The sequence below is a fragment of the Cynocephalus volans genome, chromosome 10 (genome assembly GCF_027409185.1).
Source record: "Cynocephalus volans isolate mCynVol1 chromosome 10, mCynVol1.pri, whole genome shotgun sequence".
In the NCBI taxonomy this organism is placed as follows: Eukaryota; Metazoa; Chordata; class Mammalia; order Dermoptera; family Cynocephalidae; genus Cynocephalus; species Cynocephalus volans.
The window spans coordinates 82,988,866-83,014,175 of NC_084469.1; the positions used below are offsets into that span (position 1 = coordinate 82,988,866).

The following is a 25,310-nucleotide window of genomic DNA, read 5'->3' on the forward strand; positions in this document are numbered from 1 at the left end:
GACAAGAATTGAAACCTGAAGGAATGAAATTCAAATAAAGAACATGTGGTGGTTTAAAACATGTACACAAATTATTTGGCACTCCTCCCATCGAGAGGTGAGAGTCTAATATCCCTCGCTAATATGACCTGGTCTTAGTGATGCTAACAGAATATGGTGGAATTAGCACTGAATGACTCTGTGGCTAGATCAGAAAAGGCAAAACAGCTCCCACCTGACCCTCTGCCTTGGCATGTGGGACCTTAGAACCCAGCCACCATGCTATGAGGAAGCTATATGGGAAAACTTCATATAGGCCTTCCAGCAGACAGCTCCTGCCAAGATCCCAGTCAACACTCAGGTATCAAAATGAGAAAGGCTTCAAGATAACTCCAGCCACAGCCACAACAGACAACAAACACATAAACCCTGAGCATGAACTATATAGCTTAATCCAACCAACCATGAGAACCATAAGACTTGATAATAATAAAAGACTGTTGTTTTTTAATGCCTCTAAGTCTGGAGTGATTTACTTGCAACGACAAGTAACCAGAAAAGAACCTAAGTCAGATTCCTAACCCTACCATGTACCCAGAACAATCAGGCTGCAAAATGTTAACCAAACGACCCTAGAACTGCAGAAACATTCTAGACTCTTTCTTAGGCATCATATACTCTGACTGTTCACGTAAAAACATTCATCATCAAGTGGTTTTCTTGTTTTACAAGAATGTGTTGCTGATGACCTAGAGGTCCCATAACCTCCAATGCACAAACACTTACATTCAGTTAGTCCAGTAATACCAGTGAAACTCCACTTACAGTGAGGTACATATTTTATTGAAACTCTTCACAATATTTTGAAATGTGAAGAGAAAATAACTTATTCTAAAGGCAAATACATAAGAAATTCTGTACTGGAGGAAATACATAATGTAGCCAGCTCAAGGTTCTGTATCTAACAATGGTGCAAAAAGACAGCTATGAGACAAATTTGAAAACTGTCTTCTAAATACAGCATTACAAAAAAAAAAAAATTGTACTTGGATTAGAGTAAATGTTTATTGAAATCTTTCCATTTTAACTTTCTTTCCCAACACAATCCGTTAAATAATTAGATTTAATTGAAATTCCACATTAATTTATTATCCACTAGGTACTTAAACCTCTGGCAACAGTAAGCTATTTAAAAACCTGAATACACTCCTATTGTGATCTTACATTTTACTAGCAAATACAATATATACTGTTGTAAGAATTAAAAAACATTTTAATAGCACAAGGCATTCTCAGAAAATTAAATAATTCTGTTACATTGAATATATTAGTAGTAGGTGATTATTATCAATAGAACATTTACTGAATTGATTCTTGCATGGTGGTACCTCAACATCTTTTGTTCTAAAATTCTCTTAAGAGGATGTAGATATAGTGATATTTGCTTGGGAGATAGTTTGTAATAAACTGATTTGTTGCATAAATCAAAGTTTTTCTAGAAAAGATGATAGGTTTGCACTAGGTCATTTATAAGCCACCATGGAATCCACAAAAGTAACTGGTAGGCATGAGAAATAAATTCACAATCTCTGCTCATTAACACCATGCTTTAATTTCCTGAACTACCCAATCATATTTCCTGGAATCATAAGGACTTTACATTATTATGATTTTAATGAATGTTCATGAATTGCTCAGTATGGAAAAAAAAAAAAAGATACATAAAATGAAGCAGAATGAATGGACAGTAGCTTCTATCACAGTTCAATGACTAAAACATCAAAAATAACTAAAGAAGATAAAGTAGATACTTTAAGTAATAGGCACTATATGGAACAAAATACTCACTAAAAGCATCTTAAACTAAGTAAGTAATGCTATGATGGTTACTTATCTGATATTTTAGTGATGGCTTTCTTTATTAGAAAGGCCAAGAGAACAGAACATAAAACCATTCTTCAAAAACTTGAAAAATCAGATTTTAATTCTTTTTGGTTCTACAGTCTTCTTTACGTTGCAAACACAAAATTTAACAAAATATAAAAGGTAATTTTGTTGTTAAATGTAAAATTCTACTTAGGAGCTAATGTTAAAAAAATTTTCTCTCCTTTTGGGCACATATCCACATTATTAAATTATTAAGTACAGTTTTCCCTTTTGTTTCCTGATGGATTTTGGATGTGAATGGCGCCATTATGCACACAATAAGCACAAAATAGCCGCCGGCCTCGTCTTCCAGTCCAGCACCAAACCCCTCCCCACTTCCCTTAACAAGAAGCCTCCAGACGTAAACAGAAACCCCTTTTGCTTCCACAAGGATGCAGTTCTCCACCCTGATCCACATTAGCATAATGCCCCTCCTTGATTACATCAGCCAGCCCTTGGCACACTATATAAGCTCTACCACCCACACACCTGGTGCTGTCCTCCATTTTGAGGGCAGCTGCGGGCGGCCGCCCACTTTGGGCACATCCCAGGAGATTCTTTTCCTTTAATAAAACTTGAATGGTACCTTGCGTCTCGGCTCACTTTCTTTCATTTCCCAATAGCCAAAAAATTCAAAATTAGGGTTTAGGATTCAATTCATATTTTACAGTAAAGACTTATCTGTTCTCCAAAACAAAGAGGTATGGGTTTAAAGATATCCCCAAGGAGCAAGAATATCCTTACATAAGAGGAGGGGGAAATTTAAAGATTAAAATACTTGAATTAAACTTGGAGAGGCTGAGAGTACTTGGATATGTAACTGGGGGGCTAAGAATTACTGCTATGGTAAATAGGTATCAGAATGATATATAGAGGAAAATGTAATTAAATCTAATAGTATAGAATTAAAATGTATGGGCATTTATTAAAGATTTGGAGACTGAACAAGAGAAAAGACAAACATTACCAGATATAGTTCCAGACACCCTAGGAGAAACTGAAAGGGGTATATTGCTTGAGGAAAGTCAAGTCAACAGAAAAATAAGGAGAGCAGGGAATACTTGCTTAGGAAACATTTCAAGAGCATCACAGTGAGCTTACAGCAATAGATCCTGTTGCTCAAGTTCTGGAAGGGGTGAGGTTGCTGCTAGATGTAAGGAGAGTACTGTCTAGAAGGAAATTCTAGGTTTCAAGATGGCGGTGGCTGCTGCGGTTGGCGTGGAGTAGCTGAGGTGGAAAAGGCGGCCACTGGGCCTCAGGCAGCCGGGAAACTTGTGGACCTTCCTCTTGCCATCTCTTAAGGGAGGACCGCTGCTGGTGGCCGGTCATGGGGGTCTGACCGTCACTTTGCCCTCGGCAGGAGAGGCTGCCTCATTTACAGGCAACAGCTTTGAAGTATGGAACAGGAAAAGAACTGTTTTGTAGCTGCAAAAGCGAGTCTCTAAACAGGGAACACGGCGCCAGGGCTGCTGTGGATGCAGACAGGATCCCGGAGGCCGGGACCGCGCTGAAGATGGCCAGCTGCCCTATTCATGATTCGAGGTTTCAGGCTGGCATAAAAGAAGATTCCTGGGAGCGCCCGAGCCACGCTGCGGGACCGAGCGAGCAGCTTGAGGCGGCGGGAACCAAGAACGGGGAAGGCGACAAACAAGAGGAAGACAGTGAGTGCCCGACCTGGCACAGCCCTGTGAGTGACCCCTGGCCTGACCCTGCTCAAGGGGCTGACGCCCACCAGGCTTCCACCTGCATCACTGGGCCACTCACCGCCCCGGGGCTGCCACCATTTTCTCAGGTGGTGGCAGCTCCGGCCTGGCTCGGCTCGGCTCCTCACTGAGCCTTCCCACTTGCTTGCCCCGGTGCGGGGCTTCCCGGGGCCTGTGGGCTGGCCTCCCCTCCCACTCCCTCGACGGTTCTCTGGTGAGGCTGGTGGCGTGGGGCGTCCCCAGCCAGTGTCGGGAGGGCAAGGAAGTACGGACGGGGCCGAATGTCACTCCACCACACCCTGGACTCCGGCCCGCGGTAAACTTCCTGCTACTGGGAGGCAGATACCATCTCTGCGACCACCAGTTTGGAAAAATGCCTAACCAATTTCTGGTTGGGAATAGTGTGGTAGGAGAGTTCCCAAGTCCTCTTGAACCTGCTGGAGAGCTGACTGCAGGCGGGCACTGGACTCGGTCTGTGCCGGGGGGATACAAAGGTGAACTGTGTGCTGCGGGCTCCTCCCCCGAGGAGCTCATGCTCTGGTGTGGGAGATAAGACAAATACACAAATAACCGCGATACCAGGAGGAAGGTGATAAGTCGCGAGAAAGATCTACACAGTGCTAAAAAGGCACCCAGAGCGACCAGTCGTCTGTGCCTAGCAGAAACCTGGTAGACTTCCTGGGCAAGGCGGTGCCAAGCAGGGTCTTGAAGGCCCAGCTGATAGACGAGGGTGACAGAAGACACGTCCAAGCCCAGCCCAGTGCACACAGAGCGGGGAGACGTGCGGCCAGGGAGGCGGAGACTCGACAGAAACCACACACCCTGTGGGGTCGCCACTGCACAATCCAACAGCCCGGGCCAGAGCACACGGAACAGGGAGAAGTCCTGCACGGGAAGAGAAAGCTCAACAGAGATTACACACCCTGTGGTATGTGATCCAGCAGCCCAGCAGAATCGAAGCTGACCAGAAAGGTGGCTCCCCGGAGAAGCCCAAGACCCGAGGCAACCACACACACAAGGCACTAGAGGCCAACTGAGCAGTCACGGAGGTAGCCATACCAAATTGGCAACCACAGCAACATCTTAGTTAGTCAATAGTCTTAAACCGGTGGAATGTAAAACCTCCTGCCACAATGAATAAACATCGAAAAAAAGATATCAGAAATACAAAAAATCAAGAAAGTACACCACCAAAAGTTAATAAATCTGAAACTCTAGATCCTATAGAACAAGAAGCCCTTGAAATGACTGACAAGGAATTTCGAGTGATAATTCTAAGGAAACTGAATAAGATACAAGAAAACTCAACTAGACATCCTGATGAAATGAGGAAAAGTATACAGGATCTGAAAGAGGAATTGTACAAGGAAATCAATGTCCTGAAAAAAAATGTAGCAGAACTTGCTGAACTGAAGAAGTTATTCAGCGAAATAAAAAACACAATGGAGAGTTTAACCAGCAGGCTTGTCGAAGTTGCGAACTTGAAGATGGGCTGTTTGAAATAACACAAGCAGACAAAAAGAAAGAAAAAAGAATCAAGGACATTGAAGAAAATCTGAGAAAGATATCAGACAACCATAAGCGCTCAAATATCCGAGTCATGGGTATTCCAGAAGGGGAGGAAATTGGAGATTGCATTGAAAACATATTCAACAAAATAGTGGCAAAAAACTTCCCAGGTATAGGAAAAATCACAGATCTTCAGGTCCAGGAAGCTCAACGATCTCCAAACGTATTCAACCCAAAAAGGCCTTCTCCAAGATATGTTATAGTCAAATTGGCAAAAGTCAGAGACAAAGAGAGAATCTTAAAAGCTGCAAGAGAGAAGCGTCAAATGACCTGTAAGGGAGCCCCAATCAGGCTAATATCAGACTTTTCATCACAAACCCTAAAAGCTAGAAAGGAATGGGATGATATATTCAAAATACTAAAAGACAAAGATTGCCAGCCAAGAATACTTTACCCTGCAAGGCTATCCTTCGAAATGAAGGGCAAATAGTATATTTCTCAGACAAACAAAAACTGCGGGAGTTCACTACCACACGACCACCCTTACAAGGAATCCTCAAGGGAGTCCTGGGTTTGGTTCCTGAAAAAATAACTACCATTGCCATAAAACCCAAGAAAAATCAAAACCCACTAATATAATAAAAATGGCATTCATGAAGAGAAAACAAACAAAAACACTATCTACAACCTAAGGAACCAACAAACGCAGAAACCAAACAGTAAATCAGAAAGCAAGGAACAAAAGACAGCTAAGACAACCAAACAACCAATAAAATGCTAGGAATAAATCAACACCTTTCAATAACAACTCTTAATGTAAAAGGCTTAAATTCCCCAATCAAAAGACACAGACTGGCTGACTGGATCAAAAAGGAGGACCCAACTATATGCTGCCTAAAAGAGACCCACCTCACCCATAAAGATTCACATAGACTAAGAGTGAAAGGATGGAAAAAGATTTACCATGCAAACAGAAAAGAAAAACGAGCTGGAGTAGCTATTCTTATATCTGACAAAATAGACTTTAAACTAAAAACCATAAAAAGAGACAATGAGGGACACTACTTAATGATAAAAGGACTGATCCATCAAGAAGACATAACAATCATAAATATGTACGCACCCAATGTTGAGGCAGCCAGATTTATAAAACAAACTCTATTAGACCTAAAGAAGGAAATAGACACTAATACCATAATAGCAGGGGACCTGAACACCCCACCGTCAATATTAGACAGATCATCTAGGCAAAGAATCAGTAGAGAAACACAAGATCTAAACAATACTCTAGACCAAATGGAATTGGCAGATATCTACAGAACATTCCATCCAACAACCTCAGAATATTCATTCTTCTCATCAGCACACGGATCATTCTCCAGGATAGATCACATATTAGGTCACAAATCAAGTCTCAATGAATTCAAAAAAATTGGAATTATCCCATGCATCTTCTAAGACCACAATGGATTAAAACTAGAAATTAATAACAAACGAAACTCTGGAAACTATACAAACACATGGAAATTAAACAGCATTCTACTTAATGACATATGGGTCCAAGAAGAAATCAAGCAGGAAATCAAAAAATTTATTGAAACTAATGAAAACAATGATACATCATACCAAAACCTGTGGGATACTGCAAAAGCAGTATTGAGGGGGAAAGTTATTGCATTAAATGCTCACCTCAGAAGAATGGAAAGATGGCAAGTGAACAACCTAACACTTCACCTTAAAGAACTAGAAAAACAAGAACAATCCAAACCTAAAGTTAGCAGACGGAAAGAAATCATTAAGATCAGAGCAGAACTGAATGAAATTGAAACCCAAAAAACAATTCAAAAGATCAATGAATCAAAAAGTTGGTTTTTTGAAAAGATAAATAAAATTGACAGACCATTAGCATGGCTAACAAAAAAAAGAAGAGAGAAGACTCATATAACAAAAATTAGAAATGAAAAAGGCGATATTACAACTGATTCATCTGAAATACAAGGAATCATTCGAGACTACTATAAACAACTATACGCCAACAAATTTGAAAATCTGGAGGAAATGGATAAGTTTCTGGACACACACAAGCTCCCAAAACTGAACCATGAAGACATAGAAAATTTGAACAGACCAATAACAATAAAGGAGATTGAAGCTGTTATCAGAAGGCTCCCAACAAAGAAAAGCCTAGGACCAGATGGATTCACAGCAGAATTTTACCAAACATTCAAAGAGGAATTGACATCGATTCTTTACAAACTATTCCAAAAGACTGAAACGGATGCAAATCTCCCAAACTCATTCTATGAAGCAAACATCATCCTGATACCAAAACCAGGTAAAGATATAACCAAAAAAGAAAACTACAGGCCAATATCCTTAATGAATACAGATGCAAAAATCCTCTCTAAAATACTAGCAAACAGAATGCAGCAACACATACATAAAATTATTCACCACGATCAAGTGGGATTCATCCCAGGGATGCAAGGTTGGTTCAACATACGCAAATCAATGTGATACACCACCTTAATAAAATCAAACACAAGGACCATATGATCATCTCTATAGATGCTGAAAAGCATTTGATAAAGTTCAGCACTCATTCATGACAAAGACCCTCTATAAGTTAGGTATAGACGGAAAGTATCTCAACATAATTAAAGCCATATATGACAAACCCACTGCCAATATCATCCTGAATGGGGAAAAGCTGAAAGCTTTTCCTTTCAGAACAGGAACTAGACAAGGATGCCCACTCTCACCACTCCTATTCAACATAGTGTTGGAAGTACTATTCAACATACTGTTGGAAGTACTAGCCAGAGCAATCAGAGAAGAGAAGGAAATAAAGGGCATCCAGATTGGAAAAGATGAAGTCAAACTGTCCCTGTTTGCAGATGACATGATCCTATATATCGAACAGCCTAAAACCTCTACCAAAAAACTGTTGGAATTCATAAATGATTTCAGCACAGTAGCAGGATACAAAATCAACACACAAAAATCAGTAGCATTTCTTTTCTCCAATAGTGAACATGCAGAACGAGAAATCAAGAAAGCCTGCCCATTTACAATAGCCACCAAAAAAATAAAATACTTAAGAATTGAGTTAACCAAGGAGGTGAAAAATCTCTATAATGAGAACTACAAACCACTGCTGAGAGAAATTAGAGAGGATACAAGAAGATGGAAAGATATCCCATGCTCTTGGATTGGAAGAATCAACATAGTGAAAATGTCCATACTACCCAAAGTGACATACAAATTCAATGCAATCCCCATCAAAATTCCAAAGACATTTTTCTCAGAAATGGAAAAAACTATCCAGACATTTATGTGGAATAATAAAAGACCACACACAGCCAAAGCAATGCTGAGCAAAAAAATAAAGCTGGAGGCATAACACTACCTGACTTTAAGCTATACTACAAAGCTATAATAACCAAAACAGTATGGTACTGGCATAAAAACAGACACACTGATCAATGGAATAGAATAGAGAATCCAGAAATCAACCCACACACTTACTGCCATCTGATCTTTGACAAAGGCACCAAGCCTATTTACTGGGGAAGGGACTGCCTCTTCAGCAAATGGTGCTGGGATAACTGGATATCCATATGCAGGAGAATGAAACTAGATCCATACCTCTCACCGTATACTAAAATCAACTCAAAATGGATTAAGGATTTAAATATACACCCTGAGACAATAAAACTTCTTAAAGAAAACATAGGAGAAACACTTCAGGAAATAGGACTGGGCACAGACTTCATGAATACGACCCCAAAAGCACGGGCAACCAAAGGAAAAATAAACAAATGGGATTATATCAAACTAAAAAGCTTCTGCACAGCAAAAGAAACAATTAACAAAGTTAAAAGACAACCAACAGAGTGGGAGAAAATATTTGCAAAATAAACATCTGACAAAGGATTCATATCCAGAATATATAAGGAACTCAAACAACTTTACAAGAAAAAAAACAAGCAACCCAATTAAAAAATGGGCAAAAGAGCTAAGTAGGCATTTCTCTAAGGAAGATATACAAATGGCCAACAGACATATGAAAAAATGCTCAACATCACTCAGCATCCGGGAAATGCAAATCAAAACCACATTGAGATACCATCTCACCCCAGTTAGGATGGCTAAAATCCTAAAGACTCTGAATGATAAATGCTGGTGAGGTTGCGGAGGAAAAGGAACTCTCATACATTGTTGGTGGGACTGCAAAATGGTGCAGCCTCTATGGAAAATGGTATGGAGGTTCCTCAAACGATTGCAGATAGATCTACCATACGACCCAGCTATCCCACTGTTGGGAATAAACCCAGAGGAATGGAAATCATCAAGTCGAAGGTATACCTGTTCCCCAATGTTCATCGCAGCACTCTTTACAATAGCCAAGAGTTGGAACCAGCCCAAATGTCCATCATCGGATGAGTGGATACGGAAAATGTGGTACATCTACACAATGGAATACTACTCAGCTATAAAAACAAATGAAATACTGCCATTTGCAACAACATGGATGGACCTTGAGAGAATTATATTAAGTGAAACGAGTCAGGCACAGAAAGAGAAATACCACATGTTCTCACTTATTGGTGGGAGCTAAAAATTAATATATAATTCACACACATACACACACACACACACACACACAAAAAAACCGGTGGGGGTTAGAAGATATAACAACCACAATTACTTGAAGTTGATACGACAAGCAAACAGAAAGGACATTGTTGGGGGGGGCGGGAGAAGGGAGGGCGGTTTTGGTGATGGGCAACATTAAGCAGCCACAATGTATATCAAGAAAATAAAATTAAAAAAAAAAAAAAGAAGAAGGAAATTCTAGGGTTTATCTAAGAAATACTAAATAATTCAAGAATTTGAACTAACAGGACACCAGCAAACCTAGGGATGAATCAGGGCAGATTAAGAAGGATCTGGTCAAATCATTAAGGTAAATCAAGCTGTACTGAGTACAAAATGAAGATATCCTTGAAATATCATAATTTTACAGAGAGTTTATACCCTGCTGTTCTTTCAAACTTTAGAAAAACTTTTTAAGACTTTAAAATATAATGTGATATACTAAAAATGACTTTGCATTTGGGGCCAATGACCTGGAATCCAGTTCTGGTTCTACCACCTACTGAGTTGTATGATTTAAATGTGTGTGGAGGATCACAGAATCTTCTAAACATTTTTTTCTTCCTATATAAAAAAGGCAGTAATGGTCCTTGTCTAACCTAAATATATATTCTATAATTGTTCAGTGCCGCAGATTGCAATTATTAAAGAACCACTGAGTTCGGATGCTGAAGAGGGAGCCTTTGATTTCAGAACAATACATGTGTGTGTTTTGGGGTCCCCAGGGTAGAAATCTTCTCTGATATAGGGTGCAGCTTAAAAGGGATGTCCCCAGTGTAGCAAGAGAAGGAAGACCCAGACATTTTGGCCAAAGCATTAGTGTGCACTAAGGCAACAGTCAGATTGTTCTGTTCTCTCTCTTGTCTCCTGCTAAGGAGGACTGCATTGCACAGAGATAGAGGGAGAGTGGCAGAACAAGTCAGAAGGCAAGAAGAAATATAAGTTCTTACAGCAAGTATTACTACATATTAATTCAGGCAGTCTGAAATTATGAGAACAACTTAAGAATGTAATAAGGATACTGCATTAGACAGTAGAGAATAGATCCAATAGGCCCAAATAGTTCTGGGGTATCTTATAGCAGCAATAGACTAAGAGTTATGACTTGATCACTGGCTGGTCCAGCAGCTCTACTTTCCACTATTCAGATCTATGCACAGGAAGATACTGGCCTCCCACCATCATTGCCATCACTGTGTCGACAAGTGCCACTGAGCTCAGTTCTCCTGTTTCAAAATATATCCTTTAGGCACCAGAGGTGATACAGCCAAAAAAGGCTTATGGAGAGCACAGCTCAGAAACATTTGGGGTAAAAAAAGTTTAAAATTCTTCAAAATTGTAAAGTAGTATAGCATGGACAATTAGAAGACCAATGTTAAATGTATAAAACCCATCATCCAAACCTAAATGGCAAACTTTATTTCCCATCTATTTGAATAAAATCAGCCTGCTACAATTAAAATTAACTTTGCAGGCAAAAGGTAACAAAGAACATCAAATAATGACTAGAAAAATAAAAAGCATTGAAATAAAAACATTAATAATTCAATGTAAAGAATGGCACCTCAGTTACAGAACAAGTTGGAGCCTCTGTTTTTTCACCAGGGGCCTTCCAACACCCTCACTTTCTTGGATTAATGGTAACTTCTGCCCAAGGTTCTTTCTGAGTTTATCACAGTTTTTATAAAAAGAAAAACTCCTAGTCTAAATATTTTATACTGAAAATAACAGCAGTAACATCAGATTGGCATATATTAAATGGTTATTAAAAAGCAAGGAAGGGACCTAATAATCATAAATACTGAAAAGGTAAAATTTTTAAAAAGTATCTAATCAGATCCACTTTCTTTCTTATAATTTGACTGATAATATGGAACACTGAAAACTTAATTTGGATGATGACTGAAATACATTATCTTTCTATTTTTAGTATTTGACAGATTTGCTTAATGTCTGAACTGAGCTTTCCCACAAATTACTTCTCTACTGACTTCTTCACTGATTGCTACTATTTTGTTCCACATTGTAAAAATGCCTCCCATGAGTCATAAAACCTGTAGAAAAAGGCTTACTTATTAGTTAACTTGGATTAATCTGGAAGTTATTTTTATCTCAATCTTTGTTATTAAAATTTTCTTAAATGTGTGAGTACACTATTATTCTAGTTCTTACTTATGCCAGGCATTCAAATGCTTCATATACATTAACTCAATCATTACAATAACTCTGTAAGTAAAAACTATTTTCTTCATTTTACAGATGAGGAAACCAAGGCATACAGAGGTTACATAACCTGCTCAGGGTCACATAGCTAGTAATCTGAAGCCAGTTTTTAGTTTACTAAATATCTTACATCAACTGAATTTTTTTTCATGATTATCCTTCTATTCCAAAAAGTATACAGCTGCAGATTCCCTTAACTGGTATTTCTTAGACTGTTTCCATATTTCATTTAAATCTCAATGATACAAACTGATAACGATAACCTTTAGTTTAAATTCTTACATCTTTTAGTGCAAAATGGATAGGACTTATTGAGATACATTTTGTTTTAGTTATAAGATGATGTCCTGGGCATAGAATTAGGATATATAAAAGGTATAATCAGTCACTAAAGCTATTTCCTTAATCCTAAGGAGTAAAGGAAATTCATAATGACATCAGTCATCAGTTATTGCTGCTTATTCAAACGCACTAAGCCACAGTTCAAGTTGTTGATCACAGCTCTTACAGATGACACTGAATGTTAAATTTTACAGAAAGTGTATGGGAATCTATGGTTAGGATAAAAATCAGCTCTATAATATGAAAGGGAATTTTACATGCAACACATATAGAACTGGTGTTTGGAAATTTTAATAAACTTGACATTTCAAATAATGTAATTTCAAAGAGGAAAAATAAAATGACTTGGCTGAAGAGAAAGGCAAAGATGTGGATTAAATATAAAAGCTGATATGCATGTACCAACACCTGAGAAGTTGGGAAAGACACCTGGCTCCTTTCCTCCATTGAGAAAGGACTCTTTTGCTTTCATTTTAAGTGAATTTCATCTGCATCATAGGTAGAAAAACATGTGTTGAAAATTAACATCGAAACCACAGTTCCAATCTAAGCTTTGACTTTTATTCATATTCAAATTCCATACATTTTAATTATTTTAAAAAACCTCAGAAATCAGCAAATTACCTTGAATGTAGCTCTGTGCTGCCATTATTATATTTGCTTCCTCTTTCCCAGATACCAAAGTCAGGCACACGGTAAACTCTTTCCACACAAAATACAAGGTTTTGAATAAAAGAAACCTAAAAGAAAAGAAATGAAACATAAGGATATATGCAATAATAGGATCTTCAGATACAGAAGAGAAGATTTAGATACCATTTGAAATCCAAATACATTCTTGCCTCCAAACACATTTTTTTAACTTGTTAAAATTCTTGTGATTATTGCATTATTATGAATACCATACTCTTGTTACATTTGATTTTTCTAATATAAAGCTCACTTTAAGTGAGAATCTAATATTATACAGTATAGAAATAAAATTTAAATCCTTTTAATGTTCCAACTATAATTCTTCAATGATGTATCTGAAACCAGAGACAGTTAATTAAGAAATCGCACGTGTTTTTCACGCAGCTTGCTCTTTTCCTTGCCACTAAAATTCCATTGACAAGCTGCACCCATAAAACTGCTGATTCCTGCATAATTAGAATAGTTGAGTCAAGATCATAAGACTTTCTTCCTGTCCTGTTCCTTAAGATAACATCTCTGATGGTAATATCACTAGTTTGTCAAAGATGTTTTTCAGGATCCTTGGAGCGAAACCGGTCTGAATGGACTGCACCCACAGACCTCTCTTCTCAGCCTGCGCAGGTGTGTGATGAGTGAACTTTTGATGTCAGAGGGCTGAAAACTTCACCTCCAGATCATACTAATGCATCATTTTTGAACATGCGACCCATGAAGAGGCACATAGGTAGCTTGCACATGCTCAGATAGCCAAAAAAAGTCCTCAAACCCCTTATCCAATCACTGCCCTACAAGATCCACACCACCCCAACCCACTCCCCATAAATGTCTCTAGCTCCCTACCACGGAGGAGGTGGACTTGAGATTATTCTCCCATCTATTTGCTTGGCTGCCTCATGAATAAACCTTTTTCTCTGCTGCAAAGACCAGTGTCCCAGTGTATTGGCGTGCTGTGCATTGGGCAACAAACCCCATTCAGTTACATATTAATATTTTCAGGACTTTGCATCTTAAGAACAAAAAAATATATAAAGCATTGTTTTTGTACTGGATAATAATATTTGTAATCTAAAATGTCCACATAAAATGTTAGATAAGTCTAAAATGTTGGAAATAAAAAAGTATTTCTCTGTTCTGTAAGGTGCCATTCCCATGTTGGGTCAACCTGGAGTCTAATCTTCCTTCTGCCTTTTCTATAGCTATAGGAACCCTTTGTTATGAACTCAAAGCTCACAATTGGAGGTGGACTCCAACTACCTGGCCACTCCATTGGCCAGGAGTCATAGCTTCCATGGAAAGGTCAAACATTTGATGAAATTTACACTTTCAAAAGTAACTACTGAAAATAAAAGATTATGGTCAGTTCTTATTTAATAAATGTTTATTCAACTTCAAAAAGTAATTTCTTAAGTGGGCTATAGGCCCTGATTTTAAATTTAGTTATCATCTTAGGTTCAATATGGCAAACTGAATACATGCATCTGTCTACTCTTCATCACAAGATCCTTCGGAGGTGGCAATAGACACCTTCTATTTCCACCCTACACACATATAACATAATGTATATACTTTTAAGAATGAAAGAATAATAACAAAAAACCATGGCAAAGTTCCACCAGTACACCAGAAACTGAGAAATCATAGGAAGAAAGAAAGCAGATGGGAAGGAATTGGTGGAGAAATCAAAGCAAAGGAACCACAACCTCTCAAAATGGTTTTTCCTTGTTTTTTAAGGCCACCAGAAAATCTCTAAAGTCACAGTCAACAAACACATTGATCAAGAGTTGATAAGGGAGTAGTCTACCTAGGTTTTCTCACAAATGATAAATGGCTGGGGCAGTTGAATCCCTGACTTTTCCATTCTCCTCCCCAACAAAGAGACATTTGCCCACAGGGCCAAGAACAGCTCACTCAATTCAGTTGAAGGGAAGAGCAACCACAGTGTTGGGACTAACAGAAATAGAAGAGAGTGTGAATTAATCCTTAATTCACAAGCCACATACTTATCTCACAAGCTCTCCACTGAAGAGTACAGCAGTGCATACCCACAGTAAAAACTGTTTCACTCTGAATATGGTAAGGTTACCCCCAGCTTTCCACATACCATGCTACCTTGCTTCTATACCTGCATTGTAAAAAAAAAAAAAAAAAAAAAACCTGTTCATTTTCATGATGTCAGCTCTTCCACTGTCTGAAAATTTATTGAGATTTTATAACACATACAGAAAATACTTTATAATTTGTCAGGTCTCCAAGAATAAAGCTGTGAAGCCATCTAAATCCCCCCCTTTCATGAAAAGCTTCTCAAGTGTGTAGTCTACATATCTGAGCTGATATCAGGACCAGGGATAGGCCCAAGTAAGGGGTCTGGTCAGGCTGCATTTTCTCCTGTGGAGAAAACTACAATAACATTCACATATTTGTTAATTGTCCCCCCTCCCAATGTAAGCTCCCTGAGGGAAGGGATTTGGTCTGTTCACTGCTATATCCCCAGAGAATAGTGCCCAACACAAAACAGATACTTAATAAATATTTACAGCTTGACTTCCACCTCATCACCCTCAACTACAAAAACTATAGTTGCAAGGATTACCAAAAGATAATTCTTATAAAAGTCCAGTCATCCATCCTCACCCATCTCTTTCTCTCTATCACATTCCTGTGGCTACGTCACATCCTCCACTTGTTTCCAAATTTTCTGATTGCCTCCTCTGCTTGCTTCCACCTCTTATGGTGGGCATTCTTTAAAGCTCTATCTTGTTCTCTCCATATGCATACCTCGTCCCTCTGGCAAGTTCATTCACTGTCAAGGTTTCAACTACAGATAGTGGTACAAGAGAAAGTACACACAGCACAATGCAAAGAGAAGAACATCACACATGGAATATCTGGTTTTGCTCTTGGCTATACACTGCAGTAGCTATGTGACACATTGTAAATTAGCTTCACTACGCCCTGGTTTCTATAAAATGAAATAAATGATTGTTTGTGTATTTTTACAATTCAGTGGAGTTTTTTTCCATTCTAGCCCTAAAATGTATAACCTATTCCTTCGCTTATATACCAATTATAAAATATTTCCACTTAGATTTTCCATTAAACAACATATTCTAAACTGTTCCACTTAGAAGCAGTTTTTTAATTCTGCTTTTCTCCATGAGACCACTGATTTTCCAGGCTCTTGGCCTATAAATCTTGAACTTAGCTTTGGCTACTGTTAAATAAAATTTACAAGTGGCCATTGATTTGGACTGAGCTACTTCACTAGGCCCAATAGATCAGACCAAACCAGAATGGAGTCACTTGTGCTAGGTGCTACATAATCAAAGTAAACTTTGCAAGGGGCCAGTTTTCCAAAAAAACAGGAGATGCACAACAACCAATCAGAAGGAGCCATTTACCTGAGACAGTATGGTAAGTAAATCCCCTCTGTTTTAACAATATAAGGAAAGTAACTGGAACAACCAATCTGCATTTTGTTCATTGTTTCTGCTTTCTTCGACCCTTTTCTGCCTATAAAGCCAACCTCCTCTCTGCCCAGCTCAGCAGAGCATCTTTTCTAAATCTTTGGATGAGATGCTCCCCAATTCATGAGTCACTAATAAAAGCCAATTCGATCTTTAAAATTTGTTGTAATTTTGTCTTTTCACACTACTATGTCTCCTTTGTACCCCATATTCATTTTGCCAACAAGGCCTGCTATTTTTCACATCACTTCTTTGGTCAAAAACGTTTTGTGAATCTTGACACACTTATAGTATTACAACTCTCACATTTAACATTCAAACCCTCCATAATCTGCTCACCCTGTCCCCACACGCCTCTATGTATTTCACTATTCTCTAACAGAGCTCTGGGTTCCAATTGGGCTGGTTGGCACTAGTCTTGCTCATTTCCAACTGAAAGACTTTTCTATGAATTTTCCCTCAGCCTCAGTTCAAAAGTTCACTCAGGCCACAGTGCTTAATTTTTCTTTATTTCATATGTTTTTTTCCTCCTTACCTCTAATTAGGCCCACAATCCGTTATTTGCATTCCTAAAATACCATCAGCTCTGAAAACCAGCTGTTTTTTGAACTCATGTCAGCAAAACCCAGAATTGAGAAAAGATTATCTGCCTATGTATTCCACTTTGCGTGAATATGTATATGCCTTATTGCAAAAATATTAATGTGCTGATTATGCGGTTCTGCCTTAAACCCTGCTGGGGTTATTACATAAGGTATCAAAAACAGTGTTACCTCTTTTAAACCAAAAAATGCTAAAATCTAAAACACACTTGGTTCCAAATTTCAGATAAGAAACTGTGGACCCAGTGTGGCTGGCCAGTGGCTCACTTGGGAGAGCATGGTGCTGGTAACACCAAGGGCAAGAGTTTGGATCCCCGTACCGGCCAGCTGCCAAAAAAAGAAATTGTGGACCCATATAATTTCTCTGAACTCAGAAATGTAAATTTCTTGTATTGCCCACACAAATAATACTGTGCTTTAATAAGGACTGGGCACTTAAGGAAATATGAGATTGCTAACGTATGAAAATAAAAATCACAACCATTTCCAAGGTCAGGGTATTTTGTATACTAATTTCAATCCCGACTCTCGTTTATGTATCCTATGTTGTCCATCTTCACACCAATTTCTAATTTGTGTTACTTTGCTTTGAAGACATGTACCTTTGAAATCCACTTCCAGAAAAAGTTTGTAGAAAAATATTTCTAATCTGAAAGAGCTAGAACAGTCAGATTCAAATGTTGTCTGTGGTATTTTCTGCATATTTTAAGAATACCTTCAAAACAATAACACAAATTATCTGAAATACTTCCAAAATAGTTAATACAAGTGAAGCAACCACATTTTAGGATATAATGAATTAGAGCAATACTGTGCTAAAAAACAAAATCTTAATGGACTTAATAAAATTTAAGTAACACAACGACAAATTAGAGATTAAGAGGGCCTCATATTAAATAAACAAATATAATTTTAATTAGTTTACCATAAACTCTACAAAGATCAATTTAATTCTCTCTCTATATATAACTGAAAACATTCGCTATAATAAATCAGTATTAATCAAATTGCATAGTAAATCCTCAATTTTGAGAGTTAGGCTCTAAAACACATATATGGTAGAAAAATTTGTCAGTAAAAACTTAAGATATTATGGAAAAATTAGAAAAGGAGGACTGAGGTTACAAATGACCCAATAGAAATCATTAAAAATAAAGACTTTAATAAATGTTCACTGAAATAAAACAATTTAAACTGAAAACCAAATATAAGCTTAAATGATGTTTTTACTATACATGTTAAATAATTATGTATACTATACAACTAATTTCTATTTACTCTTCCTTCCTTACCAGAAACATTTCAGGATCTCTCTTCCCACAGTTTCAGAAAGATATTTGTAAATTAATTTTGCTTAAATGGAGATAAACGCTTATTGAAAGGCTTTTTCTCCCCCCTGTCTTGTATTCAACCAAATATTTACAGCTTTTATGATTTCATGCACTCACTAGTGTGACTGAGCCCTACCTTCAGACGGTGGTTGCTTGGGAAGGAAAAAGCTCTGGGCAGCCCTAATTCACTTCAAAAACCCCCTCCTTGATACCCAAAGTGAAGTGGTTTTAGTCCTCACTGTATTTATTTTCTCTTAGCCTATTTCTTCTTCACTCTGTTTTCTATGATCTTGATACTTTTGGTAACTTTGTCACATGTCCCTCAACTTCAGTTTGTCTGATGCTTTCTCATAATTGAACTGAGGGTATGCATTTTTGGCAATATAATGGAAATAATGTTGTCTTTCTTACTGCATCTTAGCACAGGACTTGTAATGTCAATATGCCTTCTAACTGGTGGTGATAACCCTGATCACTTAGTTACGAGGGTACTTCCAAAAGTGCATGAAAAGATTTGTATTATCTTTTAATTCTATTTTTCCATGAACTTTTTGAAATACCTTTGTACAGTTGTGGCTTCTGCCAGGGTTCTACTCTATAATGTTACAACCTTTCCCTCTGTAGTTAATAAATATCCTGAAGGGGAATGCTCTGAGACTACATAAATTCTGTTCCTCCCCATATTTTCACCCACTAATTTCAGAATTTATTAGTACATGTTATTTACAGTAATCATTACTGTAGTTCTTACCTAAACATTATTTTCTAATTCCCTTTTTACTTCTACATTTATAAATTGAAATCCTCCCATAATAAATTTTTAATGACACTGCCTCAATGAACATTTTTAGTATGTCTAGGAAAGAGATTTTCAACTATTTTGACATCATGCTACACGCAGAAATAATATTTGTACAGCACATTGAGGGAACTAGACAAAACTCTTGCCAGCCACAGATTATTGGCCTGGGAGGTATGGCTAGCCCAGGCCCCACAGACACCTTTTGGATGAAGGACTTAGTACCTTGGCATATCTGTAACCTGTCTGTGGTACCCTAATAGGAAAGCTCTAATATAGGGTATAATCTGAAAGCTGAATCACAGGATTGTAGACTAAATGCACTTTCAACTTTACTAGATGTTGTCAAATAGCTCTCCAAAGCAGGTATAAGAACTTATGCCCACCTCAGCAGTATACAGAGTTCTCATTGGCTTGCATCCTTTGCCAATACTTAGAATTATCTAACTCTTTTATTATGTCAGTCTAATGGGTGAGTGGCATAAAATTGAGATTTTAATTTGAATTTCCCTTATTAGGTTACTTAATTTCCTGTAGTTTTTTTTAATTGATGAGTAATAGGTCTTTATATATTCTTAGATAAATATCTTGTGTCTGATACATGTTTTACAAATATCTTTTCTCAAGTCAGAGCTTATTTTTTCATCTTTTATATTTTCTTTTTTGATGAACAGATTGTTTTTTGATGAATATATTGTTCTTCAATGGATCAAAATTATCTTTTGGAGGGTATATAGTTTATTCTTATCATATCTTGTTGAAGAAAGCCGTCTTTACCCTGAAGTTAGATATTCTCATAGTTTCCTCTACAATAGTTCTCAAAGTGTGATATGGGAACCCTGAGAGGGATAGTGAAATTAAAACTATTTTCAGTCACTGTCTCACAAATATAAAATGAGTTTTCTATACAATATGTGATATTGCAACAGATTGAAAGCAAAAGCAGGTATGAGGATTCAATTGTCTTCTACTGAGCCAGAAATTAGAAATTTCTAAAAAATGTAGAGCAATGCTACTATTTTCACTCAATTATTTTTATTTTGGAAAACAGTTATTTTTATAAAAATACTGTGTTTATGTTAGCATATAATAAATTATTATTATTATTATTTTTTTTCGTGACCGGCGCTTAGCCAGGGAGTGCACCGGTCATTCCTATATAGGATCCGAACCCGTGGCAGGAGCGTCGCCGCACTGCTAGCGCAGCACGCTACCGAGTGCGCCACGGGCTCAGCCCTAATAAATTATTTTTAAATTAATCTTAATGTCTCTGAATTTCTAATACAGTAACTATCAACCGATGTAAACTCACACAAAAGAAATACAAACATATAAGAACAAACCCCATAAGCTCTATGGAGTTCTCAAAGTTTTTAGAGATCCTTAGATCAAAAAGTTTGAACACCATTGCACTAAAATATATTCTTTTATCTTTCCTAATTCATATCTGGGAATTGATTTTCATGTAAAAAGAGGCATCCGATGTCATTTTCTTTTATAAGAATAATGGAGCTCCATTTATTAGAGTCTACCCTACTGCTCTCCAAAGCCTACATTATAACAAATCAAGTTCCGTATATGTATGTATGTGGGCGGTGTCTGTGTGGGCGTGGAGGTATATGTAATCTGTTTCTGGACCCTCAATTCTGTTATACTCTATCTATTCCTGTACCAGCATCACATTGTTTAATTTCTATAGATATACGGTAGGACTTTATATCTGGTAAAGTCATTCCCTTCATGTTTTTCCTCCTTCAAAATGGCCTTGTGTATTTTACAGTTTACTCTTCTATATGAATTTTAGAATCAGTTTTAGAATTTTAGAATAAGTTCCATGAAAATTCTGTTGGGATTTCTACAAAAATTTTGTTGGATTTAGAGATTAATGTAGGGAGAATTGATATCTTTATAATATTAAGTCTGCCTACTGACATGATTTATATTAGTATTTATTTAGATCTTTTTATAACCAGCAAGTTTTATAATTTTGTCCATCTGCTCTTAGGTTCATTTCCAGGTACCTTATAGTGAGTAGAAAATTTAAATTACACTTATTTTATAACTTGTCATTGCTGATCTATAGACACATTATTGATCTCCGCATGTTGATTGCGTATCCAGCATTGTGGTTGAGTTTTTTTTATGACTTTTAATAGTTTATCTAAGGATGCACTTGGATTTACTATGCTAACAATGACATTACTGGAAATTAAAACTTTCCAATTTCTGCTGTTCCCATCCATACTCCTTCTTTGTTGTCTTATTACTTTGGCTAGGTCATCTGTACAATATTAAATATGTTTATATAATCAATATCCTTTTCTTGTCCTTGAACTTAAAGGATCTGCTTCTTTTAGTTCACTATTAAATACATCTGCTGTAGATTTTGGGTAGGTACACGTTATTAGGTTAAGGAAATTCTATTTTATATCTTTTATAAGAATGCTTTTCATGAATAGGTGATGAATTTTCGCCAAATACTTTTTCTGCACACACTGAGATGATCATATGGTTTTTCTCTCTCCCTTAAACTGCCTGTGTGATAAATTATATTAATGAATTTTCTCATTTTAAATTATCCTTACATTCTGGGATGAAACACCACTTGGTTCTGGCACATGATGTTAGTTGATTACCAATATCTATTCTTGCTTTCTTTGTTACTAATAAAACTCTGATTTTTAACTTCACAATGCTCCATAGCAGAAGTGGTTATGTGACCACATTCTGGCCTAAGTAATTTAGCAGAAATTACTGCATCATGCCTCTAGAAACCTTTCTAAAGCTTCTTTCTCTTTCTGAATTCTTACTTACTAGTGTAGACATGATGCCCAGAGGAATAGCAGGTATATTATGATTATTTGGATAAATGTCTCAAGCTAAAGATAGCAGGGCAAAAGAAAAGAAATCCTCATTCTTGATGATGCTGATCAGTTAACTGTTAAGTCCCAGGACTTCCAATCCTTCAGAATTTTTGGTGCATGAAATAAAACCTTTATTTACTGAAGCCACTGTTTGTTGAGGTTTCTTATATTTGTGGCCAAATGTAACTTTATTTTATTTACTTTTTTAGTGGCTGGCCAGTTCAGGGATCACTATGCTCTAACCAACCAAACCAACCAGCCAGCCCCTCAAATACAACTTTAAACGATACTTTATCCATGATTCATTCATATTCTCATTCTCCATGTCTCCCCGCTGCCCCTTCTCCTCCCTCTCCCTGTCAACTGGAGTTGGTTTACAAATTATTTAGGATCTTAACCTTTCCTGTCCAATTGGTCAAAAGTAGTATATTTGTTATTCTCTATCACACTGTAGTGGGCTGAACGTGTCCCCCAAAGGTTTATGTGTTAGAGACTTGGTCTCCACTGTAACATTGTTAAGAAGTTGGGAAATCCAATTATGGTAACTGAAAGTTGGACTTTTAGGAGGTGAGTAGATTCGAGGACTGTGACCTTATGAATGGATTAACCCACTGATGGTTTAATGGTGGTAATGGGTGTGGTTCTGATGGATTTATAAGGAAAGTGAGTCAGCAGGTTAGCTCTCTCTTGCTCAACCATTAGCCATGTGACACCCTGTATAGCTGCAGAGCCACCACCAAGAAGGCCCTCACCAGATGCATCCCCGGGGCTGTGGACTTCCCAGTCTCCAAAATGTAAGAAATAAATTTTGTTCCTTTTAAACTACCCAATTTCAGGTATTGAAAGGAAATGAAATTGGTTCTTATGAAAGCAGGGGGCAAAATAATCTTAGATATTATAATAATGTACAGCCTACCAAAACACAACTCTACCTGACAAAATCTTATTCCATAGTATTTGATTTCTCACATTAGGGAGAATTGAAATTAGATGGTTTTCCCTTGCTTGGGGGAAACAAATATAACCACAATGAAAATTTAAAAAACACTGTTATAGGTCTATTTCATTTTTCTACTTCTTCCTAAGTCAGTTTAGTAACTATTAGTTTGCTAGGGTTCACATACAAAATACCAAAGACTGGGTAGCTTTAATGACAGAAATTTATTTTCTCACAGTTCTGAAGGCCAGAAATCCAAGATCAAGGTGTCAGGAGGTTTGATTTCTTCTGAAGCCTTGTTCCTTGGCTTGCAAATGGCTATCCTCTTGCTGTTTTGTCCTCACATGGTTGCCACTCTGTGGGCACACACCCTGGTGTTTCTTCATATGTCCTAATTTCCTCCTATTATCAGGACGCCACTCAGATTAAACCAGGGCTCACCCAAGGGCTTCTTTTTAATTTACTTAACTCCTTGAAGGCCCTACCTTAAAGGATTATATTTATACCTCCATATATGTTCACATTCGGAAGTGTACTAGGGTTTAGAGCTTCAACATATGAATTTTGAGAGGGCAGAATTCAGTCCATAACAGTAACTTACGGTTTTTCTAGAACATATTCCATTTGGATAGTTTTAAAATTCATTGCCATATAATTTCTTACGGTAAATTCTTACTCCCTCTTGAAATATCTACTTATTTCTACTTATGTTCTCCTTTTCATTGTTATTAATATTATTTATTTAAGTACTCTTTCCTTAGGAAATTTTTTAAGAGGTTGGTTTATATCATTAATATATATATTTTTTTAAGTTGTTGGTTTTGTTGAGAATATTATGTCTTTACACTTTATATCATTATTCCTATTTTTATCTTTTTACTTTCTTCCTTCTACTTGCTTTGTGTTTACTAAGGTATTCTTTATCTAATTTATAAAATCGGATATTTACATATTAATTTCCCATCACAGCTCTTTTCTAACATATGCATTCAAGGCTAAAAACTGCCTACTAATAACACTTTAGCTATATTCTACAAGTACTGATATGGAATATTTTCATTGTCATTCCATGGTATTTCTCAATTTCTATTTTTTTTTTTTTTAATTTTATTTTGTCGATATACATTGTGGCTGATTATTGCTCCCCATCACCAAAACCTCCCTCACTTCTCCCTCCCCACCTCCCCCCAACGATGTCCTTTCTGTTTGCTTGTCGTATCAACTTCAAGTAATTGTGGTTGTTATATCTTCTTCACAACAGCCCCGTTTTTTTTTTTGTGTGTGTGTGTGTGTGTGTGTGTGTGTGTGTGTGAATTTATATATTAATTTTTAGCTCCCACCAATAAGTGAGAACATGTGGTATTTCTCTTTCTGTGCCTGACTCGTTTCACTTAATATAATTCTCTCAAGGTCTATCCATGTTGTTGCAAATGGCAGTATTTCATTCGTTTTTATACCTGAGTAGTATTCCATTGTGTAGATGTACCACATTTTCCGTATCCACTCATCCGATGATGGACATTTGGGCTGGTTCCAACTCTTGGCTATTGTAAAGAGTGCTGCGATGAACATTGGGGAACAGGTATACCTTCAACTTGATGATTTCCATTCCTCTGGGTATATTCCCAACAGTGGGATAGCTGGGTCGTATGGTAGATCTATCTGCAATCGTTTGAGGAACCTCCATACCATTTTCCATAGAGGCTGCACCATTTTGCAGTCCCACCAACAATGTATGAGAGTACCTTTTTCTCCGCAACCTCGCCAGCATTTATCGTTCAGAGTCTTTTGGATTTTAGCCATCCTAACTGGGGTTAGATGGTATCTCAGTGTGGTTTTGATTTGCATTTCCCGGATGCTGAGTGATGTTGAGCATTTTTTCATATGTCTGTTGGCCATTTGGATATCTTCCTTAGAGAAATGCCTACTTAGGTCTTTTGCCCATTTTTTAATTGGGTTGCTTGTTTTCTTCTTGTAAAGTTGTTGGAGTTCCTTATATATTCTGGATATGAATCCTTTGTCAGATGTATATTTTGCAAATATTTTCTCCCACTCTGTTGGTTGTCTTTTAACTCTGTTAATTGTTTCTTTTGCTGTGCAGAAGCTTTTTAGTTTGATATAATCCCATTTGTTTATTTTTCCTTTGGTTGCCCGTGCTTTTGGGGTCGTATTCATGAAGTGTGTGCCCAGTCCTATTTCCTGAAGTGTTTCTCCTATGTTAGTCTGTGCCCAGTCCTATTTCCTGAAGTGTTTCTCCTATGTTTTCTTTAAGAAGTTTT

At 37.3% G+C, this 25,310-nt stretch overlaps 1 protein-coding gene across 4 annotated transcripts in view; it reads right to left on the bottom strand.

Moving 5' to 3' along the window:
* PHKB (phosphorylase kinase regulatory subunit beta) overlaps positions 1-25,310 on the bottom strand; it is a 217,241-nt gene that overhangs the window by 124,463 nt on the left and 67,468 nt on the right. For all 4 annotated transcript variants that reach the window (XM_063110493.1, XM_063110492.1, XM_063110494.1 and 1 more), the window contains one exon: positions 12,966-13,081. In XM_063110493.1, the coding sequence (XP_062966563.1) occupies positions 12,966-13,081 (116 nt within the window). The remainder of the gene's footprint in view (positions 1-12,965; positions 13,082-25,310) is intronic.